The 24,253-nt window shown below is 29.4% G+C and overlaps 4 protein-coding genes across 5 annotated transcripts in view; all 4 read left to right on the plus strand.

Annotated features, from left to right (window-relative positions):
• Positions 1 to 223: 223 nt before the first annotated feature.
• Positions 224 to 3,614, plus strand: LOC108455851 (beta-1,6-galactosyltransferase GALT31A-like). 2 transcript variants are annotated; one of them, XM_017754413.2, is made up of 11 exons: positions 224 to 1,021; positions 1,521 to 1,611; positions 1,691 to 1,752; positions 1,876 to 2,087; positions 2,170 to 2,233; positions 2,317 to 2,389; positions 2,465 to 2,585; positions 2,681 to 2,768; positions 2,856 to 2,978; positions 3,049 to 3,161; positions 3,274 to 3,614. In XM_017754413.2, exons 1-11 carry the CDS (start codon positions 918 to 920, stop codon positions 3,420 to 3,422), a joined length of 1,200 nt encoding a protein of 399 aa, XP_017609902.1. In that variant the 5' UTR covers positions 224 to 917; the 3' UTR covers positions 3,423 to 3,614. The 2 variants fall into 2 exon arrangements, with proteins under 2 accessions (XP_017609902.1, XP_017609904.1); XM_017754415.2 differs by lacking the exon at positions 224 to 1,021 and having other exon boundaries at positions 1,534 to 1,611; positions 1,691 to 1,785.
• Positions 3,615 to 11,829: 8,215 nt separating this feature from the next.
• LOC108456715 (granule-bound starch synthase 1, chloroplastic/amyloplastic-like) overlaps positions 11,830 to 24,253 on the plus strand; it is a 28,339-nt gene continuing 15,915 nt past the window's right edge. Inside the window, exon 1 of the mRNA XM_053019080.1 lies at positions 11,830 to 11,840. The gene's annotated coding sequence lies outside the window, so the exon portion shown is untranslated. The remainder of the gene's footprint in view (positions 11,841 to 24,253) is intronic.
• Positions 14,169 to 17,266, plus strand: LOC108456952 (uncharacterized). The gene is made up of 6 exons (XM_017755720.2): positions 14,169 to 14,894; positions 15,031 to 15,193; positions 15,324 to 15,506; positions 15,599 to 15,682; positions 16,099 to 16,180; positions 16,402 to 17,266. Exons 1-6 carry the CDS (start codon positions 14,539 to 14,541, stop codon positions 16,842 to 16,844), a joined length of 1,311 nt encoding a protein of 436 aa, XP_017611209.1. The 5' UTR covers positions 14,169 to 14,538; the 3' UTR covers positions 16,845 to 17,266.
• On the plus strand, positions 20,424 to 21,228 carry LOC108454906 (uncharacterized). Its single transcript, XM_017753529.2, has 2 exons — positions 20,424 to 20,745; positions 20,989 to 21,228. Exons 1-2 carry the CDS (start codon positions 20,629 to 20,631, stop codon positions 21,097 to 21,099), a joined length of 228 nt encoding a protein of 75 aa, XP_017609018.1. The 5' UTR covers positions 20,424 to 20,628; the 3' UTR covers positions 21,100 to 21,228.

A 24,253-nucleotide genomic window follows, 5' to 3' on the forward strand; every position in this document is an offset into this window, starting at 1 on the left:
GAGTTCGGTTGCTAAAATAGGATTCGTCAACTCGACTAACTCGAAATTTTTTTACTCGATTCGACTCGACTCAATCAAATACTCACCTCTACCTTAAATAGGGTTTAGCTTAAATTACTCTATCTGTTGATTGCTTGTTAAGATAACACCCAGCACTTTAATTGTTCCTCACTGTATATATTTGTTATCTACACCTCAATAAAGCAAACTCATTACTCTACAAAGTGGGCAGACTGGTCCCCAAAAAAAGCATTGGCTACTCATATCAATCCACAAAATACCGCACTTTTTTGCATTACATTGCTTCATCTTGTGGCAATAAAAATTTATTGCAACAATCAAATTTTTGCTACATTTGGCTGGAATTGGTAGTACCTGAACCAATGTTGAAGGTATTATTGCAATATCAAAATTGATTGATGAAATACCAAAAGTTTTAAACCTGCCCCCACTTTTTCTTCCTGAGAATTTTAAATGATTTTGCAGAGCAAGAGGAAGAAATGAGACTATCTACCTAACATATAACTGTATCCTTTAAACAAGTTCATTCACCTATAAAACCCCAAGAATTTTCATGGAAAAGAAATGTCTGGTATTGAAGAATTTGTGCGTAACTTGACACTATTATTGGGTTTTCGGTGGATAAATAGTCTTAAAGGAAGAAGGAAATAGAAAAGAACTTGAAAGACAAAGAGGAAAGGGGGAAAATGGGGTATTATATTTATAATTGAGAGGGAGAGCTGAGCAAGCAACAATCACACCTCCATTGTTGCCAAATGTTGTTATTGGTTAGTGCCTGTTGCTGTTAAGGCTTTCTCTTTCTCTCAATGGGTTCTTCCTTGTGACATATAATTAAGTTTTCACAGAGTAAAAGAAAAGGAGGAAGCTTTAAGCTTTTGTTAAAGCTGAAGCCAGCAATGGGTTTGAGTAGACCTCAAAAGCCTCCCGGTGGAGTTCCCACTAGATGGGTTTCTCTCTTTTGCATTGCCAGTTTCTTCTTGGGTGTACTTGTTGTCAACAGGTTTTTTTTTTTCTCTCTTCTCTAAGTGGACTATGAAATGAACAGGTTCTTGTTGGGAGTTGCCAAACTTTCAGATTTTATGTTCCATTTTAACGGTTTTTCTTAGAAGCTTTAACTATTGCAGCATTTCTCTGCCATCTTGTTTTTTAGTACATATTGGAGGGTTTTGCTAATTTGATGCAGAATTATGAAGCACTTATGTCTATGGTTTTATGGTTTCAATTTTTGAAAATCAGCTTCCAGTCATGTGCTTTTTGTTAGATATTGACCCAAATTCAGCGGTTCTTGAGCTCTAAAAGCCTGTATTATCACCAAAAAACTTGAGCTTTACTAAGGTTTCTTTTTATTTTCATTTGTTTTCTTTAGGCCACCAAATTTTGTTCTTATCAATTGCATTATATCTGCATTTCTTAATTCACTATGTTGTTGCATTTGTTTGATAATAGCAGTTTTGTATGTAATTGTGCATTGACTAGTGGTGTATGGCGATCGTTTACAGATTTTGGGATCCAGTTGAAGTGGAAGAGGCGGCTTCTTCCGCACAGAAACATCGGAGCAACGAAGTTCATCCCATGGTTATTTGTGATAAGGTAAGATCAGAGTACAATGATGTCATAAGCTATACATTGCATGCCTAGAATTTTGATGGTGTTATGTATGTTGTAACAGGATGTTTCTGTTCGGACAGGGAACATTCTTTCTCGAGTTTCACAAACCCGGGATGTAATTAAGTAAGTTCTTATGTCTTGCCGGAGAATTCTTTGGTAGGTTATGTTACCTTTCTCCTTCAATACATCTAGGATGTCTAAAATGCATTTAGAACTTAAGGCAGTTCGCATTATACATACTTTCAGTACATTAGACAAAACAATCTCCTCATTGGAGAGGCAGCTAGCTGCAGCTCGAGCTGCCAAAGCAGATACCGAGGAAGGATCACCGATGGTTACAAAATCAGGAACCAAGGACCTGAATGAACGCCAGAGAGTATTCTTTGTTATGGGAATTATTACAGCGTTAAGGAATATAAAACGAAGGAATTCAATCCGGGAGACTTGGATGCCTCAAGGTTTGATTCAATACTCTTTTGGCATTCTACCAGGGAAGGGATGTAGTCAAGTATTTATACGTTTCGAGGTTATTGTTCTTAGGGGAGGAATTAAAGAGGTTGGAGAAAGAGAAGGGAATTATAATTCGATTCGTCATAGGACACAGGTAAATTTTATTGAAAAGCAAAGTGTTTAACTTTAACATGGTAGTTAACTTTGTTAGAATGATAATGTATCCTTGATTCTCAGTTCAACCCCAGGCAGTGCTTTGGATCGTGCTATCAATGCAGAAGAAGAGCAACACAAGGACTTTTTGCACCTGGTATGCTCTCACTTCCAGTCCGGACCCGATTTAGAAATTCAAAACTTACGTAGAATCGAATGTTTTATTTGGCAGAATCATATTGAAGGTTACCATGAACTATCAACGAAGACTCAAGTGTACTTTTCTGCAGTGGTTGCAAAGTGGGATGCCGATTTCTATCTAAAAGTTGATGATGATGTACATGTAAATCTAGGTTAGTATTGCTACATTAAAGTTTCTCAGTACTTTCATTTCTTCTCAAACAGATCTATATCCTGGTGACTAACTTGATATCAAATTATTCAATAGGTGTGGTGAGTTCTACACTGGCCCGTCACAGACACAAACCCCATGTTTATATTGGTTGCATGAAGTCTGGACCTGTTGTGGCACAGAAGTAAGGATGAACTTCTTGTGAACAAGATTTTTAGTGTCATTTGTGTTTTCTTTCCCACCAAGTTACCCTCTTGCCTTTCGCATGCAGAGGCATCAAATACCGCGAGCCAGAATATTGGAAATTTGGTGAGGGAAACAAGTATTTCCGGCATGCAACCGGACAAATATATGCAATCTCCAAAGACTTGGCCACCTATATCTTAGTCAATCGGTAAACAATTATTCAGCAACGTTTTTTCAAAAATGAACAGATCGCTTATTCATTTGTGTTTTCTGTCCAGGCACATACTTCATAGGTATGCGAATGAAGATGTCTCCTTAGGATCTTGGTTTATCGGTCTCGATGTTGAGCACATAGATGATAGAAGTCTATGCTGTGGTACCACTCCCCCTGGTAAGATATGGTAGCCATTATGCTTGAATGGTACAATGTTCACTTTGTATTCTTTGTTTTCTCCTGCAATCGAGAGTGCACAAATAATCTAATGTTTAAATTTTTTAAATAGATTGCGAGTGGAAAGCTAAATCAGGGAATCACTGCGGTGCATCATTCGATTGGAGCTGCAGTGGCATTTGCAAGTCATCAGTGAGAATGAAGGAGGTGCACCAGCGTTGTGGGGAAGGCGACCAAGCCATTTGGGATACTGGTTTCTGAAAGCATATTAGGGACCTGGTTATAGCATATTTGTGTATATTTGAACAAATTTTATGCATTGAACAATGCCGTCAGCCCCTATCTTTTTTCCTTCCAATGTTATGGGGCAATCGGTACTGGAACTGGATTACACTAGTTATTGCATGTATTCTCATTTCCAGAAAATGAAAATGAAGATATTTTAGTTTTAAAGCCTCGATTCACTTCAACTGAATTTGATGATAGCACCATTTCTATAGGGGCTTGATTTGCAACAATATTGGGAAACTCCGCAGAGACTTTAAGCTTCATTCTTTCAGGTAAAACCGCGAAACTTCTGGATTAGGACAGACAAAACTTTGAAGCCAAGTTTAATGGATCATTTTAATCAAATTTGACAATGAATTTTTACAGCTAATCATGCAGGTAGGGTACTTTCGTCCATAACAATCTCAATAAGTCAACTAGAGCTTAAAGCTCCAATGGTAATTTATACCTTCCGTTGCCAAAACTCACCCCACTCGGGTGGCACTTCTGTTGATGGAATTTTAGCCTTGAAAAGCAAACGCACAGCATGCATCCTTTGGAGGGGCAATGAGTTTATCTTGGTGAGATTAAAATCAATAGTCAGATATTTATTTAATTATAAATGTTGTGGTGAGATGAGATTAAAATAAAAAATAATCATTATAGATATTAATTTATAATGTATTTATAATACAATAAATAATTAAAGTTATATTTATTTTTGACCAATCAAAACACTCATTCTTTTGCCTTCTCCTTCTTTAAAACAGCTCTAGTGAAAAATCACAATTTTAGTGCAATAGAATGCCTCAACTGAATCAAATCACAGACGAGAAATCTAACCTCATCGGAGCTAAATGGGATCTAAAGGGATCCTTAATTAAAAGCATATTGCAGTCAAACCACGAGGTGTGGCATGTTGATTACACACCTCGTCCCTTAATCACGTGATTGAGGAGTTTAATCTCCACTCGTGGAAAAAGAACACATTTCATGGTTAACCGTTTTATCTTTTCGAAAAACACCCGCTGCAGGGGGATTAATCACTTTTATTGATGTTGGAATACCTCGGTTTAAAAAAAAAAACATAATGATTTATTTAACTTGCATTATTTGTCAAATTATCCCAAAATGAATGGAAAAATTAACTTTTGTTAAATTTACTGACGTGGCATCATGTGTATGTTATGTTAGCAATTTAATTTTTAAAAATTAAAAATATTTTTATAATTTTTATATAATTATTAATACTTTTAGTAGCTTTTTATTTTAAAAATAAAATTTATAGTTTTTATTAATTTTAAAATTTTTAAAACTATTTATTTATTTATGTGGCATACACGTAGGAATCGTCATTTTAAAATTTTTAAATATTTAATAATATTTTAAATGATGGTTTTTAAAGGAAATGATAGTTTTCAAAATTGTCATTTTAATTTATAATTTATAAATATATTTTAAAATATAACCATGAATATGTTCTTAAAGTAATGCATCTTGAAAAGTGGACAAAATAGGAGTTTTGATTAATTTCCTTATTTTTGCATGAATAAAAAGTCCTACGGTATATTTATGAAAAAGAGTGAGTGGTTGAGATTATATCTAATTACGGGTTAGGTCGATATAAAATTTTAGATTTATTTTTTATTTAGTTTTAAAATTCTTTTAAGTCCTTCTCAAATTAAAAATGTTTAACTCGAGTCCAATCCACCAAGATTAATTTTCTTAGATTAATTTTTATATAAAAGTTTTAAAAATATAGTACATCAAATCCATTAAAAACATTAAAATAAATATTTCCTAACAAATTAAAAATAGATTTAAAAAGGCTTTATACTTAAATAACGAAATGTTATCTGTAAATTAATTTTTCATACCAAATATTTCAACTAATTTAAATTCTTAAAAAATTATTGATTGATTCTTCGTTCAATTGACATGGGTATTGTTATGAGGACATGGTTTTAAGTGTGCTGAAGCGCATTATCTTCCTGTTTATAAATTGGAAAGAGGCTATAAACAATTTTAGACATTACATAAAAAAAGGAACAAATATAAATTAAAATTGTTAAAAGAAGTTCTTAAAAAATTGAAACTTTCCACCATATCAATCCACTCCAAAACTTGTATCTTAACATCTATAGTCTCATCTCTTATTATAAAATTACAGCCTCGTTCTTATCAAAAATAAAATCTTCAAAAAGAATGTACCTGTTGGAAGAAAAAATTAAAATGTTTAAAACATTGTTGTACTGCAATTGGTGGGTCAAACTGAGGCTCTGCTGCCAAACTTCATATTTCCACCACTTATTTTAAAAAGAAGGTTTAATTTTGTCTTCAGTCCCTTTACTCTTCAAACTCTTAAAATTTAGTACATTTACTTTTATTTTTAGAAATTCATTTTTTTCACTTGTTTAATTTGAAATTTTAAATTGAATTGATAAATTTTATTAAATTTAATTATGTTTCGTATGAATATTTAAAAGTGGAAATTCAATTGATGACACATATTTAAATTTAATAATATATAGTTAACATCGTTATCAATTAATTTTTAACTTTTAAATCAAATAAATTTCTAAAATAAAGTCGCGAAAATGAGGAAAAAGATTTGAAACCACAATATATATATATATATATATATAAACCTATATATTAAGGTGGAATCTGGGATGTATTAGATTGAAGTGGAAGTACACACAAATTGCATGTGCAAAAGCATGGTCGGTTTATAGTGTTCTAAGTAACCGACACTAGTGGTAGTCGTCGGCGATCTCTCTCAACCCATAACTGTTATGTGTTAACGTCAAAGAGGGGAAAAAAAAAAAAGCACATATTATTAACGAATGAATGATGTTATTGATGACATTTAACTTAGATAAAATTTGAGACGATAGACATGATTTATAAAGAGTGGAAATCCAACTTCGATATTATTAGGATAATTATCATAAAATTTTGAATAAATTTAAGTCGAATTCTATTAACCTCGTAGACCGAGTTTACTTTCTCGCAAAGTTACATGTGTATAGAACCATATAAATACGTATTAAATTTAAAGTAGAATACATATTTACATACATAAAACCCATCAAATATATCATATTAATAAATAGTGAGTATATATCATATAAATATATAAATACCACTATTTTAAAGAAACAGATAAAACACCCAACACTCCATTTTTGCAAATACTACTAAAATCATTTTGTCTATTTATTAATAGACCATATCATGTGATTTATCGATATTATTTAAATAGGTTTATAATTAGCAAGGCGTATTTGTTATATGACACAATAACCAATGATATTAGGTTGTGTGTTTAGGTTATAGAAGGATACTATATTTGGAATTTAGTTTTCTATTTCTGTTTTAAAGAATTTAACTTTTTTATTTCTCCAATTTAAAAGTTAATTGATAATATCATTAATTTTTTAATTAAATTTAAGTTTATTACAATATGTTTTTATTACATGATTATTAAATAAATATTTTTATTTTAAAATGTTATAAAACTAAATTTAATAAAAAATTTAGTCATAATTAATAATTAAATTTAAATTTTAAAATCTAAAAATAAATTAACTAAATTCTTTAAAATAAAAATTAAAAAAACTAAATTACAAATATCCAAAATTATACAAACTTTTGCGAGGCAAAGTGTTTTGGTTGGAGAAACGCAAGGAACATCATGCGCTTTACGTGCGAAATCATAGAAATTCCACACGAATATTCAATGGTAGTTAGGCATTCAAGATTTAGTACATGATATCTTAATGAATTTGGAAAAGAAAATGTCAAAAAATACAGTTTTTGTCTTTACTTGACTTTGAGATTTTATTTTTATATTCTTATTTCATATAATTTTTTCTATTTGTATTTTTAGGCATAATTTATTTGGTTTTCTAGCTTTACAACAAAAAATATTATAGTCTATTATTTAATTTTCAATCTATTTAAGCTATTGAATTCGTTTTTTGTCAAAATACCTTGAAATAAATAGAAAAATTAATGCTTGTTAATTTTGTTGACATGACAGTTCACGTGAATACCACATCAACATTTAATTAATTTTTAAAAAATGTAAAATTATAGAATATTATTACAAATTTAGTATTAAATCAATTTTATTTTTTGTAATTTTTATTTTTTAAATATTCTTATTTTATGGAATTTTTATTTTTAATTAATTAATTGTTTATTTGACATACACGTACGCCACATCAAAAAATTAATCAATATTAACTTATTCATCTATTTTGGGGTGATTTGACAAATAACACAAGTTGAAGGATTAAAAGTGGTGAAAAATTAAAATAAGATAACTAAAATGACTTTTTTTTATTTATAAAATTTGAGGATTAAATGAGTCATTATGCCATATTTTAATGTCATCAATTGATATAAATAGATAACAATGTTAAATATATTAATATGAAAACATGTTTTTTTATTCCTAAATTTAGATTTTGTTAAGGTATGATTGAGTAAATCACATCATCACTTGAAATTTTTTAAAATATATAAAATTTTATTTTTAATTTTAAAATTTTTAAGTGACAATGTGACTAAAATTCATAATAAATTATTTTCGTAAATATAATCTTTTCAATCATTATGCTCACACAATTTCTTATTTTTATTTTAAGGATTGTTTATAAAAATATTTTAATCTTAATGGTTATAAATGTTAATTTTTAGATTTCAATATATTAATTTTTTAAAACTATTTAATATTATTATAAAATAAATGAATAAATTATTTTAATTTAAGGTATAAAATTAAATCTAAAATAAGAACAAAATCATATTCCAATCAAGAGTATCGTGAAGTAATTTTGTATGGTACTCAGAACGCCTTTATTTGTGTCAAAATTTCCAAATATATAGTCACTCAAGATAGCATATAAAGTAGATTTACAGGAGAAAAATGTGCTAATATATTAATTTTTATAATACAAATTATTTAAGTTCTTCGAATCAATTGCATCAAATATCTCCAAATTAAGACTTTTATTTAAAATAGGTCTTTAACTTTAAAACATTTCAATAATATCTTAAAATTATCATTGTTATATTAATAAGATGCTTCCGTTACTAATATTATTAATTTAATCATTAAATGATATGTTATATCTTATATGATACAATTTAAAATGACTTTTTTAAAAAAATTAAAATAAAATTTTAAAGAAAATTGAATATTGTAAAAATTTTGATTATGAGATTTTCAAAGCTTTTATAAAAATTATTGTTCATTCTCTCTTTTTTTAATTTTACTTTATTTTAAATTTTTAATTTTAGGGTTTATTAGTGAACACGTGTTTGATCCATGAATTTACTATTTTAATTATTTTATTAAAATATATAAAAATATGAAAAGTGACGGATAATAATATTAATTATAATTTAAAAGTAAGGATATTTTTATAATTTTATAATAAGTTAGTAGGGATAACACCAAGTCATATTTAATTCTGTATTTATTAAGTTTTAATATAATAAAAATATTAAATGTTTCAAATCTTAGGATTATTTGGAGCAATCACATATATTGTAACTAGTCTACATCTAAATAAGTAATCATTTATTTAAATTTAATATCAAAACATTAGTTTTTTAAATAGTTGTAATATTGAAAATTACTTTTCAACATTTTATATTTAAAATATTTTTCATTATTTAAAATCAAATGATATTTTATTAATTAAAAAATAAATATAAATGGTATCAAATAATTTCAAATCAAATTTTATTAGGATGAGATTATTATAACATCTTTTTTTTTTATTTATATTAGTTTACTTTGTGAGTGAAATTACCCCTAAATTAAAGCATCCAATAAAATCCCATAAAATTATTTTCCTTCAACCTTTTTTATTTTACTACAATCCCTTGTCAAATCAGGGGATTGCGACCCAATTCTAACTTCAATTGAAGGAAACTCTAACTCTCTTGATTCATATACTTTATTGACCTGGATTTCTGCAAGTGCTGAAGCATTGTTCAACTATGGATAAATCTTTTAGTTTAACCATAAAAAAGGTTTATTATAAACTTGAATATCTGTTTAAGGTTGATTTAGAGCAAGTCTTTGTACTCGATTGATGCTATAACATTTGCAAAAGCTTGTTCCCATGAAAGGCATCTAAACTAGAAGAGTCAAGGTTCCCTTCAGTTTCAATCAAAATCGTTGACTCGATAAGTGATTGAAGCTAGAATTTGTGGAAGAAAATTGTTACAGCCTAATTGTTTTGTGGTATCGAAAAAGGCAATTTTGAAATACTATTTCAATAAACTAATTTCATAAATATTAAATATAAATATTTACGAGATTAATATAAAATTATATAGATGTTTGGTTCATTAATTTTGTAAATTAAATAGGTAATTTAGGTGCACGGAGTAAATTGTAAAAGTCTAATCATTATAGATTTTTAATTAGTCAAAAACTCAAGGATTCAAATTACAATTAACCAAAGGTCCGAAATAGAAATTAAACCATTTTATAATGTGTGATAGTAGAAGATGATGGGAATTCCATTAAGTTTAATTAAAAGTTAATTAAGTTAAGTAAATCATAATTTAACTAATTAAAAAATTAATTAACAACTAATTGATGTATGAATAGAAAATGTTAGTGGACAATCTTTTATTTTTCTTCCCTTCGCCGTCCACCATTAATAGAAAACTAAGGAAAAGCTTCAAGTTCTTCAAATAATTCGCTAATTCATGCCTTTTTCTTGTAATTCTTATAGATTTGAGGTTGTGAGAGTTTGATTTAGTTATCATATGTATCAATTTGAAAAAATGTTAAAGTTTTTTGAAAGTTTCCATTGTTGATTTATTGAATAATTAGGCTTGAAATTAATAGATTTTAAGCTTAAATCATGAGAATGACCAGATTGTAAAATTATTTAGCTTAATTGTTAACTTTGTACATTAAGGACTAAAATGAAAAAAATATAAACTTATTGTGAAATTTCGGTATAAATAGAAAGTAGAGGATCCCTAATGAATGTATGAGAAGTCAGATTGTAAATCGAGGTCAAAAATTGAAAGTTATGGCTATTTAGAATTCAGGGACTAAATTGAATAAAATTTAAAATTCTAGGGTATAAAAATGAGATTATATAGTTTTATTTATGTCGTGTCATAATATGAAAATATTTGGTATTGATGGATTGTATAAAAATAATTGTTTAGATTAAGAATCGTATTAAAGTAGAGCTAATCGAGGGAAAACTAAAATTATTGATTCCCGGAAGAATCAACTTGTTTGGTGTTTTAAACAGGTGAGTTCACATGGAGCATATTATTTCACTTGGAATTATATGTGCATGCTTGTGTTTAATTTAATGTATGAATATTTGAATATAATTGAAATATCTTGGAATTTGGTGTAACTGTCTAGTATTGGATTGAATTAGAATATTGTGTAAAGTTGGTTATTATGTAATAATACATGGTACAAATGCGTAAATATTGATGATTACATGATATGGAAGCGTTACATGTGACCCATTTATAGGGTGTATACATTTAAAGAAATAAATATATCAATTTATTATAAATTAGATAAATATAATAATTTGTGTATGCAATATGTAAGTATAAAATGGTTCTACATTGATAATTGTATTAATGATAAGTGAAAATTGAATCAAATGAATATTTTATGTATAAAATTACACAAAATTAAATTTTTATATAAAATTGCACATTAAATTAAAATTTATGTATAATTTTGAGATTTATCCCTAATTTAATAATCATAGCTTTTTTCACCTCTCAATGTTTTCATTAAAAAGGCATAATAATAAATTTAGCCCTCAATGTTTACATATTTTGTCATTATTCTTTTTTTGAACTAAAATTGACCATTAACGTTTTAAAAAGTAGTCAAATTGCCTTTCTTAATAGAAATTTTGACTAAAGCGTTAATTTTTTAATGATGTTGGCGTGACAATATATATGTGCTTCATACTAACATAATAATATTTGTCTTGTACCTCACATCAATAATAACTTTATAATTATAAAAAATTCAAACAAAAATAACTCAAAATTATAAAAATTAAAAATTAAAAATATTAGCATTAACTACACGTGGGTTGTTATGTTTAAAAATTAACAATTTAGTCAATATTTCGTAAAAAAAGAAGAAGAAGCAATTTGATTGTTTAAAAAGTTGATGATTAAATTTAACTCTTTTGAAAGGTTGTGAGTTAAATTTAACTCAAAAAAGAATAAGAGTCAATTTGACAAAATATTTAGAATTAATAATCAAATGTGTGATTATGCCTATTAGAAATGTATTTTTATGCAAAATTACCCCTACTTACATTCACAGTTTATGGAAACGGAAATAGTTAGGATTTATAACAATGGTGGAGCCAAGGGGGGTTAGTAGGGGTTCCGGCTCTTTAAAATGGAAAAATTTCTATTTAGGCCATTTATAATTTATAAAATTTTAAATTAGTAATGACAAAATTATACTTTGACCCTTTTAAAATAATAAAAATTAATTTAATCTTTTAAAAATTATAAAATATAGAATATTATAAAAAAACACGATTTAATTGTGGCGCAAAAAATTTGTTTGCCACCACTACTGGTTTATAAGTATATTTGTGTCAACTTAATCATCAAATTCATAGCTCTTTTGTTTTGTTCATTAAATTCATAACTTTTTTTATCTGTCATTTTCTGGTTTTTGATCAGACAAATCCTCAACCAATCCCTAAGAGTATGGTTCAAAAATAAAACTCAATTCATTACTGCAGCATTCCATTTTCTTTGATTTAATATTTTACGTATTAGTATTGTATTCAAGTATATATTTTAAAATCGTATAAATTTTGCACATTAATAATTTATACTGTATAAATTCTTATATATATTATAATATTATAATTATTTTTGTATTATATACCTAAATTAGAATATTAAAGTAAATTTAACCCTTAAAATAAGATTTTATATATAAGAAGAAGAAATAAATAAAAGATAGTAAAAATGATGAAATTTGGATGTAAACGAAAAACGCAAGCGACCACAAATTTAAGTGGGAAGTGTATCAAGTTCAAATAAATACAAAACTTAGAAATGAACGGTTTTTGTTTTGTCAGTTTTAAGCCAATCAATTAAGACACACAAATACCATCAATAATGCTTTCTCAACCACACCCCACTCTTTATTAACCTAACAATAAATACTTAAGTAAATTACACGAGTTTGATTAAAATGATAAAGTTGAAATAATAAAATTTATGGTGTTTTAGGTTTCATCTTCTTATGTTTATATATTGTTCTAGATTTTATATAGATACATAAAATAATAAAATACATTTGAAATAATACTCATTATTTTATAAAAAATATATAAATTTTAATAATTTCACAATTAAATGAATGGACAACACCTACTTAATTAAAATCTTGATATAAATAAAAAAATAAAAATAATTAGAATACAATATTTTAAAGTAACAAATATAATATGATAAATCTTATAATATTTTTAATGCATATGGTGAATATATAAAACAGTTTAATATAATTATAAAAGTGTGACCCATCAATTAAAACTTAATTTAGTTAAAAATGTATTAAATTATTTAATTATTTTCCAAAATCATGAATATATTGTAAATTTTTTATCTTTTATATAAAACTTAGAAAAAATAACACATATTAAAATTTTAACCCAAAATCTCTTAATTTTTAATATTTGAACATTATTATTTTGACTATAATATTATTTGTTTTTGTATGGAGTATTTATAAATACATTTGTTGTAAAAGAATTTTTTCATTAGCATCACAACACAGATGTGTTGTAATCTAATAATAGGATAAATGCATAATCAAATTTACGTTATAATCTACAACCTTCTTTGATTTTCATTTTTAAAATATATTTGTTAAGGGAAAAACAAAAAAGGATCCCTTATCTAGTTTTACCCATTTATTACCAAACATTTGGCAAATTCTTTTTAATTCTGTCTGAATTTCGTTTCAGCCAAATGTTCAAAACTAATACGTTAAAAAACCCTTCCGATGTACGGTTAAAAGAGAAAGTAAAAGAATAACATATGTAACTGTAAAAGGGTAAAAACATAACTCGAGGTTTTTTATGGGTTAAATCACATTATGGGCTTAAATTTCGTAATTTTTTTTAAGTTGAGGTTTGAATTTTTTTCTTCAAGTTATATTTTAAATTTGATAAATATTCTCGACTTGAATTTTTTTGTTTAAGTTTACCTTAAAAACTTTAAAATTTAAGTCATAATGTGAAAATAATTTTTAAGTTCAAGGCTCCAATAAAAAATATAATCAAGTTCAAGTCTAGTTCAAAACTAAATTTAGATAAAAAATTTTAGATCTCAATGTAAAAAATATTATCAAATTTAAACCTCAAATAATATTTTATTAAATTAATCAAAGATAATTTATAAATGCTAAAAACCTTTCTTTAAAAGTTACAAATAAAACCACAGATAATATATTTGATATTTATAATGCACCGTTCTACTAAAATACGAACTATATTATATAAATAATGAAAAATGAATTAAATTTGATGTAAAATTAGGAGTTAAGAGTTTAAGATTAATCTTATGATTAAACTAAAGGAGTAATAATCCTAATAGGCTAGTGAGTAATGACTTGTCATGTAAATCTCTCTCTCTACAAGTATATATATGTATGTAAATGTTAAATTTTAAAATATTAGTTTGGTGGTGTGTATGAGACTGAGTTCATTTATGGGCCTACGGTAATCCAGGGAACACGACTCTCCACCGCTTATCACCAAATCCTTATCTTTAATTCCCTTCCTCACTTGTTGTCTTGTTGCTCCACTGTGCACGGTTTCCATATCCTTTATCTCCTCCACTCCCCAATAATTTCTTTCCCTTTTTAATATTCTTCTTCTCCCCCATTTTCACTCCCTTTTAGCTTCAATTTGGTGGGTTCTTTGGTTTAGTTTTCAAGGGTTTCTCTCTTCAAAAAAACCCTCGAGAAATCTATGCGCTTAACGCTTACTTTTTTATTCATTCGAGGGGTTCTTTTCCTTCTCTTCTTCTTGTTGTTTTAGAGATGGGTTTGGTGTCGGTTTTTTGGGAGATTTTAAAGAAACCCACAATTGGAGATGTGGTGAGGGAGTTGCTGATTTTTATAGCTCCTTTATGGGTTGCTGTAATTGTTGGGGTTTTAGTTGGTTGGGCATGGAAGCCGAAGTGGGCAAATATAGGCAGGGAGATGTTCATGGATTGTTCTGGTTCTAAGAATTCGGCTCCTGCAGAATCTTCTGAGTCTTCTTCCAGTGGTTTTGGTTCCCTTCCGAGCTTGAATTTGATCAAGTTTCAGTTGTCGAGTGCTATCTCTTGGATTTCAGATGATGGGCCTCAAAAAGATTCTTTCTTTTTGTCACCTACTCTTCATTCCAATTGCAGGTTTGCAACTCCATATTTTGCCTTCTTTAATAGCAATTTTGTAGTTGTAAATGGTATAGGAGAGGGAATTCTAATGGGAATTGGGATTGTATTTGATTTGATTTCACCAACAACTAATGTCTGTTTAATTGGACAGTTCATCACAGAACGAGAAGGAAAAACTGGGTTTTCTGACAGATGATGATTTAGAGCATTTATATAAATTAGTTGAAGAAAAAGATGGAGGTCCTGCTTGGATTCACATGATGGATAAGTCCACCCCAACTATGGGATATCAGGCTTGGCAAAGAGATCTTGAGGTATCATTTCTTCTTCCTGTTATTTAATTTATCAGAACCAGTAAAAATCGAAAACTTATTATAAATAAACCTGCTGGTTGTGTTTGGGATTCATTTGATGTTTTGAATTATGCTTTTTATTGCTTGTTAGATTGGTCCTACACAATATCGTAGCCGGACTGTTTTCGATGATGCCACTCCTGAGATGGTGAGGGATTTCTTTTGGGACGATGAATTCCGATCAAAATTGAAGTGGGATGAAATGCTTCTTAGTGCCGAAACTCTCGAGTCGTCTCCCACTGATGGCACCATGGTGGTCCAGTGGGTTCGAAAGGTTCGTAATAGGTTTTCTAATTGTTTCTTTTTCTTTTTGGTTGATTTTTGTTGTTTCTAAAGTTGTTTTATAATATGTTCTCTGGTTTGTAGTTTCCCTTCTTCTGCAGTGACAGAGAATACTTGATAGGTCGTCGGATTTGGTCGTGTGGTCGGACATATTACTGTGTTACAAAGGTAACATCCTATTCTGGTCCCTGGTTTTCGATTTTGATTAAAATGCTGCAAGTTAACAAGTCTTTCCTATTTTTTCCCTATATTGTTCTGTTTTCTGCATTTCTCGTTAGAAATAACTAGGCTGCAGCCGATAGTCTGACATTTGACCAAATATTAGTGGGAACAATATACCTTTTACATTTATAAGATCTTTTATGTTGTGAACAAAAATGAAAATTGTTCTAATCTCATTAAGGGAACACTTGACGAGATTGTTTCCTAAGCTTTGAATTAATCTTATTATTTCTTTGCTTAGTCGTCTTATTGCCTAATAATAGGTCGATGACTATAAGTCTAAAACACTTCATGCCATGACAGCATCATTTGGTCAAATTTGTTTTGTAGCTAACTTAGTAGTATGTTTTGTCCCGTTTCAGGGAGTACCATATCCCTCTATTCCTAGAAAAACCAAACCTAGGCGCGTTGATTTATACTATTCAAGTTGGTGCATTCGTGCAGGTAATGGACTTTTCAACCCAACCTAGTTTAAAATTGTTTTTAAATTTTTCCTGTGCTGTTAGGAAGTTTGAAACTTGTATTTTCTTAGTTGTAGGCAATTCGTTTCCGAGGATAAAAAAAATGGAGAATGTATAACTCTTTGTTAGATGAATTTTCTAGGAATATCATGTTTGAGTTTATACAAGTCTGCCAATAATTTGTATGCATCACGTTTTGAACAGCTGAATCAAGGAAAGGGGATGGCCAGCTGACTGCATGCGAGGTATTACTTTTTCACCATGAAAATATGGGTATACCATGGGAAATTGCAAAGCTTGGGGTCAAGCTAGGCATGTGGGGAACTGTTAGGAAGATTGACCCTGGCTTACGTGCATATCAAACCGAAAGAGCATCGGGAGCGCCCCTTTCTCATTCAGCTTCCATGGCTCAAATAAACACCAAAGTAACTCAAGACTATCTGAGATCCTTGGAAAGCAATAGTAATGATTCATCAGAGCTTGAAACACACAATTCATCTGAGAAACCAGGGAAGAACAACATTCCCAAACTTGTAGTTGTTGGTGGGGCTATTGCTGTTGCTTGTATTCTAGATCGAGGGCTCTTAACCAAAGCTGTTATATTCGGAGTAGCCCGAAGGTTTGCAAAAATCGGAAGAAGGTTGTAATCCTGAATATTTTTGTGGGTCAATCGAAGGAAACCGCACCCACCAGCAAAGCAGATTGCCATTGCAATGAAGTGAGATGTTGGGGATGGATGAATCTTCTCACTTAGCCGCGTTTAAAAGGTTGGAAGATGGAAAGATTATATTAGTTTTTGCAATATTTGGGCCATATAAGAAGTTAGAATTGGGCACAAGAGAATGGGATCAGATAGTTGGATTTTTTAAATGGCCATGTCGAAAACAGATCTTAAAACCGAAACTGAGTTCCTTTTCTTGTTCAGTGGCTCTTCTATTTCAATATATATACTTATTTATATTATATGTTGTTTTATCTCCTTGATTATGGCGTGTTCATGTGCTAGATTTTGAGTTGATGATGATAAACAGCCAATGTTGGCAAGCCCAGCATTGTTTCCCTCTGCAAATATTTATGTTTTGAAGACTGCAGAACCGAGTGGAATATAATCATCCAGATCCATTGATTAATTTCAGTGAGGTTGAGTTCATTAATTCCCTGCTTTTCACCCAAATTTTGAGGTTTGAAAGCTCAAATTTGATTAAATTATTTCGAGTTATTTATCTATAAAGATTTATGTTTTTTGGATCGGAACGTCAATCGGTTTGATTATTTAAAAAAATAATTTCTAATTCAATGTTAGTTCAATATGTTTTTAGTCGGTTTAATAGTTGATTCAATTAATTTTTAATTGATTTAATTGGTTTGTACCGATTTCTAATCTAACCACTTCAAAGTCACTTTCAAGGTCAATTTTCACTTCAACTGGTCCAATTTAAATAATTGACTAAGATTTTGTCTATATAGAGATATGACTTTTATATATCTATAGCGACATATTATCATAGAGAGATAATTGTTGTAAATTAACAATAGAATTTGTTTCATAAATTTTTATCAAATAGAAAAAAGTAGGAATCAGATTAGTAAAATTATCATTTTCATGCATTTTTATTTTATATTTTTTACATGAATTATTATGAAGTTCATAAATTTAACAAGTTTAATTAATCAAGATGAGTTATTCATTTCAATTCAATTAATTAATTTATTATGACTTATTAAATTCAAGTAATTAATTTATAAGTTTACGATATTCTAAATTCATGTTGAATATAATTTTATTTAATAAATTATGATTAACAGATTTTTCATGTGAAATTTAAATATTTTATTGAAATATTATTTTAATTAAGGTTATTTTTATTTAATAAATTATAACTAATAGGCTTGATTATATGAAAAGACTAAAATATACTTAAAATTTTCGACAATATGTTGTTATAGAGAATTAAATTTATAAAGAAAATATTTCATAACTATAATTACTGTTTTTATAAGTGAAAAATTATTTTAAAAGATTAAAATAAAACCTAAAAATTGAATTTACAAAAAAACACTTAATTGTCCTAACAAAATACTATTATAGCATTGGTTGCTATAGTGAGTGAGTGAATCATAAAAATATATGTAATTAAGTTGTAGAAATAAATAAATATCTCACAAATATCCCTATCTATTTTGCTATTACAATTTCTACTACTACTCGTGGTCTTCCAAATCCATAATTAAAGGATAATACAGCATTCATAGTTCCATTGATTTGAATTTGGATGAATGTGACTGATTGAGACAAACAAAATAATTTCAAGAATTCATAAACAATAATTATATTTATGACAAATAGATTAGTTTGAAGAGTTTATAAATAATGATTTGAGGAGAAAATGAAAATTAATTATGTACCGTCAATTTTTATATTCTAACTTATACGATGTATAGGGAAAAGAATCGTATGAAATAGTGATGCCACGTCATCTGTATTTCTTTTCAATAATTTTATGTCACATCATTACTTTCATCCTGAATCCTTTCTCGATGCATAGATACTGATGAGTGATGTGGAGCTTCGATCTGCCATTTTGAGCAGGGAAATCAGAAAAGAGTCCTGGGGCTAATGATTTTACAGCTTTCTTTTTAGAACTGCCTGGAGTGTTGTGGGAAATGATTTCAAGGCTGCTACAAAGCACTTCTTCACAACCTCTTGTTATACTGCCGACGTTCAATGCTACGACACTTGTACTAGTTCCGAAGATGGAAAGCCCCAACCAGATCAAGGACTTTCGGCCTATTTCATGCTGCTCAGTTGTTCATAATCTTTAGAGGTGCTCGGAGTATTAGGCAGGAGGACCCATTGTTCTATCTATGAATATTCTTTCAAAGTTGCTCGATGCTGCAGTGGAAAAGGGGATCTTTCAGTATCATCCGATGGCAAGTGCCATCAAATAAAGCTCACTCACCTTTGTTTTGCAGATAATCTTTTGATCTTTTGCAAAGGAACCTTGGGCTCGGTTATTGGTGTTCAGAGTGTTTTCGATCATTTTTACTTGATGTCTGGGTTGAAGCTTAATGCTGCCAGAAGTGAATAATTTGTTTCTGGAATTTCACTACTGGAGTTGGAGAGTATTCAAAGCATCTCGGGCATTAGGAATGGGGAACTACCTGTTCGTTATTTGGGTGTCCCTTTGGTAACTAGGAAGCTATCTGAGTTGATAAGATTCAAGCTAGGATACGACACTGGTCAGCTAAGAATTTGAGCTTTGCAGGGAGGTTACAGCTTATTCAAGCTGTGTTGTTTAGAACATCTAATTACTGGTGTCGGCAGCTCATTCTTCCCAAATCTGTACTGCAAAGAATAAATCAATGACGCTCCAGGTTCTTTTGGAAAGGAGCTGATGCGTCTGCCTCGGGGGCTAGAGTGAGTTGGATGCAAGTTTTGTTCTCTTAAGTCGGAAGGGGGATTGGGTTTGAAAGACATACAGCTGGAACAAAGCTTGTTTGTTGCTGGTGAGGGCTCCTTGTGGTTCGCTTGGGTCAAGCCCTATGTCCTTAAAGGTGAAGATTTTTGGCAAGTTGTAAGCAAGGATGGCATGAGCTGGAGTATGAGAAGGCTGTTAAAGATGAGAGATGAGGCTGCTCGAGTGTTTTCTTGGTCTCTTTCGCTGTCTGTTAGCAAAATCTGGTGCGAGATTAGGAGGGCTGGGACCAAAGTTCAGTGGTATCCCCTTCATATTCCAAAGCATGCTATCATTACTTGGATGTCTATCCTTGATAGGCTACGAAACAAGGACAAATTGATTCAGTTGGGCATCATTGATGATGGGCAGTGTAAACTATGCTGTGCTTTGTTAGAAACAAGGAGCCACCTGTTTTCCGAGTGTGCTTCCTCAAAAAGCATTTGGGCTTCTATCCTTCATCGCCGTAGAATTCATAGATTGACTTCCTTTAGACTACCATTTGTTTTGAACGCCATGCATTTAGCTTTTTTTTTTTTTAAATTATCTCATACTATTGTTATAGTATTTAATATTATTACCATTATTAATTTTATATTAATTATACATAAACGTTGCAAGTAACGTACCATCCAAAGAGGGTAAGATACTTATTTGCTAAATACAGTAGGGGATACCTTGGACTCTGACGTGGCACATCAACTACACAGATTAATTCAAATGTCTTAAAAAAGCAAAACGGGACCGAAGAGTATAATTAAATTCCGTAAATTGAGGGAGCTGGTTTCATTTTATATTCTTATAAAAGCGCAAGGGAAGTTAAAAAACGCAAAGGGGCAGTCTAAAGAAAACCGGGAACTAGTGGTCGAGATCCGGCAAATTTTCGTCGGATTTCGTCCATTTGTCGTCGGGGTTCGATAGTACTCTCTCTCTTTCTAAGTTTCTAACCGCCGGAGTAGAAAGGAATTATCAAAAAATGAAGGGATCTACACATCTTGTTGCGACTTTGCTCGCTGCTTCCACGGTGGCGCTCTCATCATCTTCCTCCCCCGGAATCCACAATGTTTCATTTCCTCCTACCTCTTCCAACCAGGTATTCATTCTCATTTAATATTTAAAACTTTGTTTCTTCGGTTCTTGTGATTTAATCATTTCCATTTCCAAATGTGAAAGTTTTGCCTGCTTCGATCTGTTGATTTAAGTTGTTTGTTTCTGGATCTGAATTTGCCTTTTGTTTTCATTTTTCCCCTTTCTGTCTAATATGTGGATAAATATTTTTAAAATATATTTATTTTTTGAAATTTCTAGTTTTTGACATTGAATATTGATTTTTTAGGGGACAAGAAATGGTGCGTCGAGGAATTTAACGGCGACAGAGCGGGAGAATTTCACGCCACGATTTGATGGGTTGAGATTCATAGAAACATTGATCACAGCTCACAGATAGGAGGAGATGATTAGTAACACAAAATACCGTCCTTTCTCGCCGTTTATTAATTAGATTTTATTTATTTTGTTGGGTAAAATTTTAATTGTTACATTATGAAGTAACGTTTTTCTTGGTATTGTTTAATAATTCCTATCGTTTTTGTTTTTTGCTTATTATTATTAGTAGTAATTTTTGTTTGATTGATTTGATGGTGAAATTAAAAGCTCCAAACTCCTAACCTTACTAGATGCAGGTTTGTTCTTATGCAGGATTTTACAATTATTTGTAGCAATTTGAAGCATTTGAACTAAAAAACAGCAAAGACTTCTCAAAGTTAACTATTTGTTCTGAATAAGCTTTATACTCCCCAATAATATCAAGAAGCAGATACATTGCATAATCAAGTTGACCCATTCATCAGAAAATCCCGTTTGTAGCATATTTTTGCTAAGAAAGTTTATTTGCTTATATCAAGTTTTAGAGTAAAAGAACCCGCCTGATCATTTCTTGTAGACATCTTGTCTACGATTTGTCAACCAAGCACAAAGGCACCAAAACCAACACTAGCCGATTAGCAATAACCTTTGCTCTTATTTTATACGAAAAAACAACATATGCTGATTGGTGTATATTGTGTCATATTACTTGGATTTTGAGTTTTAGGAATTAACTGATTTATATCCTCTTAACTCAATAAGAATGGCGAAAAAATAATTCACCATGTAATTTTATTAAGGTGAACCCCATGCAAACTAGAATATCATACTTGGACCTTTGGTAAAAAAATCCAGGCATCCATTGGGCCCAAATGCCTTTGTGGGTTGCATTGAAGGAACAACTTCCCAAATCTCCTTTGACCTGAAACACACTGTGAATCTAGCATTCATTTCTCCAGTAACATAGCATTGAACCCTAGAAAATTAACTGAGAAGGGTCTCTAGCGGCCTTCTTTGCAAATAAATCTATATAATAGTTAGTAGCAACCACTGCAATACTGGAGTATGACTCTTGCCAATTGCCATCGACATCACCTACCACCATGTTTCTCAAAATAATTTCATAAAAATCTCCCATAACCAACCAAGGAAGGCCAGAGGAACGGTGCATCGTACGTAAAAGATTCCATGGTTCTGAGCATCAACCAATAATTTTATATTATTAGATTACATTAAAATGTGTGGTTGACATTAAACCATTCTTTTTTTTTCCTATTATTTGTCCTTAAATATTTGCCCCTCTTTCTCTATTCTTCTTTACCTCTTTTTTGGTGATGATCTTGAATGGTAGAGAAAAAAATTATGAATATGAAAAAAATGATCTTAGTTTCTTCCATCATATATGCGCATATATATATATATACAACATTGTGTGACTATAGTATAAATTGAAATCTGATCCAAGAAACTAGTAAACTATAATGGTGGGTATGGATAGATTTAAAAAGTCGCCATTAAAATATATTTATTTCACAAAATCTTATAAGCCGTTTGATTTCCATTTCCATCTCCATCTCTCTTTCTTGTGTATATAATAGAAACATTTTAGGCTCTTATGAAAGATATTGTTCCATATGCAAGGCAAGGAGGAATTTTAAATGAAAGAACCTTTGTTTTTTATTTACTTTCATGAATGAACAAATCCTGGCCACAAGATGTTAGTGTATCAACTATTTGAGCTAGAGGTCGTCTTCGTTTTTCTCTATTAAAATATCCATACCTAATAATATCAAAAAATTGAAACTACTGATTCTAAATTATTGTAATTTTTAGTACCAGTAGACTCAATGTCTATAAATTATAAGTTAAATCTTTTGAATAATCTCACTCTAAATTCTGATTATATATATATATATATATTTTTACATAATATCTAATATTATTCATGACTTCCCTTAATTTATAAATAAAAAATAATATATTTTAATGCGTTAAAACTTCCGTTCTTCTATAATGATAATAATATTAAAAATAATAAGTATATTACAGGGTAAATTATGTATGAAATTGGTTTCAAAATAAATACGACAAATGTGTCTGCATTTTGGGCAACAAGTTGATGAAAATTATAAGGAAAAAAACAAGTTAATTAAATGGTGTCCATAAATCGAATGGCAAAATATCTGGTAGCCTTTGTAAACACATTGAAATTTGCAGCCACTCATCTCATCACATGTCAAGTTCAATGCTGTCGGCTAAAATAATCGTTAATCAAAACCAATATTTGAATATTCAAAAAAATGAAAAAAATATTAAAAACGAATATGTGATTAATATTTTTTCATTTGTTAAATGATATTCACTTTATATTTTTAATTTTGAACATTTTAGAATAAAAAATTATCATTTTCTTAGTTTTAGGGTGATTTTATTTTGAAAATAATTTTTAAAATTTTTACAATACTATAAATAATAATAGAAATTCTATCATATAAAAAATTATATATTTTAAATACGAAGGTTAATTTTAAAATAACATATAATAAATAATGAAAACGTATGATTTGAAACTAATTAATAACAACAAATGAAATAGATATGATATTAAGATAAAAATAAATTAAATTATGAATAAAATGAAATTAAAATATATAAATACATCATATTAAGAATTCTTTTTCCTTATAGAAATCATATTAATAAATTTTTTGAAAAGTAAATTCATAAATTCATTCAATATAGAACCATACATTTTAGAGAGAAAAAAAAAGAAGAAGAAGAAGCAAACATTCGTCGTAGATGGTGAAGGACAAACTCTATTAACACAACAAAGACTTTAATCTCAGCATCAATAGAACATTATGACTCGTTGATAATTGATTTTGTCACAACTCAAGCACGACATATCTGGAGTGATTGCAAGCACTTAATACGATAATGAAATCAGCCTCGGCTGTTCCAAAGCGGCGAGCAAAAATCGACAAAAAAATCAATCATTCACCAAACTAGAGAGGACGATAATAAAATCATCCCTAAAATAACTTATAAAACTAAAATTACATGCATTAAGCAATATTAAAAAATGTACTACAAGAGCAAACAAACAAAAACTTCTAAAACTAAAGACTTATTAAACAATGAGAAATCAAACAAAAAACATATAAAACTTAAGACAACATGAGTCCAAATCGACATGTGAAATCATTTATTATTCTGAAATAGTCTCAAACCAGAAA

Source organism: Gossypium arboreum, chromosome 9, assembly GCF_025698485.1.
Source record: "Gossypium arboreum isolate Shixiya-1 chromosome 9, ASM2569848v2, whole genome shotgun sequence".
NCBI classification, from domain to species: Eukaryota; Viridiplantae; Streptophyta; class Magnoliopsida; order Malvales; family Malvaceae; genus Gossypium; species Gossypium arboreum.

Bases quoted from the DNA above. Each gene is read 5' to 3' on its own strand.
- LOC108455851 (XM_017754413.2), top strand. From the start codon at position 918: ATGGGTTTGAGTAGACCTCAAAAGCCTCCCGGTGGAGTTCCCACTAGA. The intron at 2,234-2,316 runs GTAAATTTTATT...CTTGATTCTCAG, and splicing joins CGATTCGTCATAGGACACAG to TTCAACCCCAGGCAGTGCTT. The intron at 2,769-2,855 runs GTAAGGATGAAC...TTTCGCATGCAG, and splicing joins GGACCTGTTGTGGCACAGAA to AGGCATCAAATACCGCGAGC.
- LOC108456952 (XM_017755720.2), top strand. From the start codon at position 14,539: ATGGGTTTGGTGTCGGTTTTTTGGGAGATTTTAAAGAAACCCACAATT. The intron at 14,895-15,030 runs GTTTGCAACTCC...TTAATTGGACAG, and splicing joins ACTCTTCATTCCAATTGCAG to TTCATCACAGAACGAGAAGG. The intron at 16,181-16,401 runs GTAATGGACTTT...CGTTTTGAACAG, and splicing joins AAGTTGGTGCATTCGTGCAG to CTGAATCAAGGAAAGGGGAT.
- LOC108454906 (XM_017753529.2), top strand. From the start codon at position 20,629: ATGAAGGGATCTACACATCTTGTTGCGACTTTGCTCGCTGCTTCCACG. The intron at 20,746-20,988 runs GTATTCATTCTC...TTGATTTTTTAG, and splicing joins CTCCTACCTCTTCCAACCAG to GGGACAAGAAATGGTGCGTC.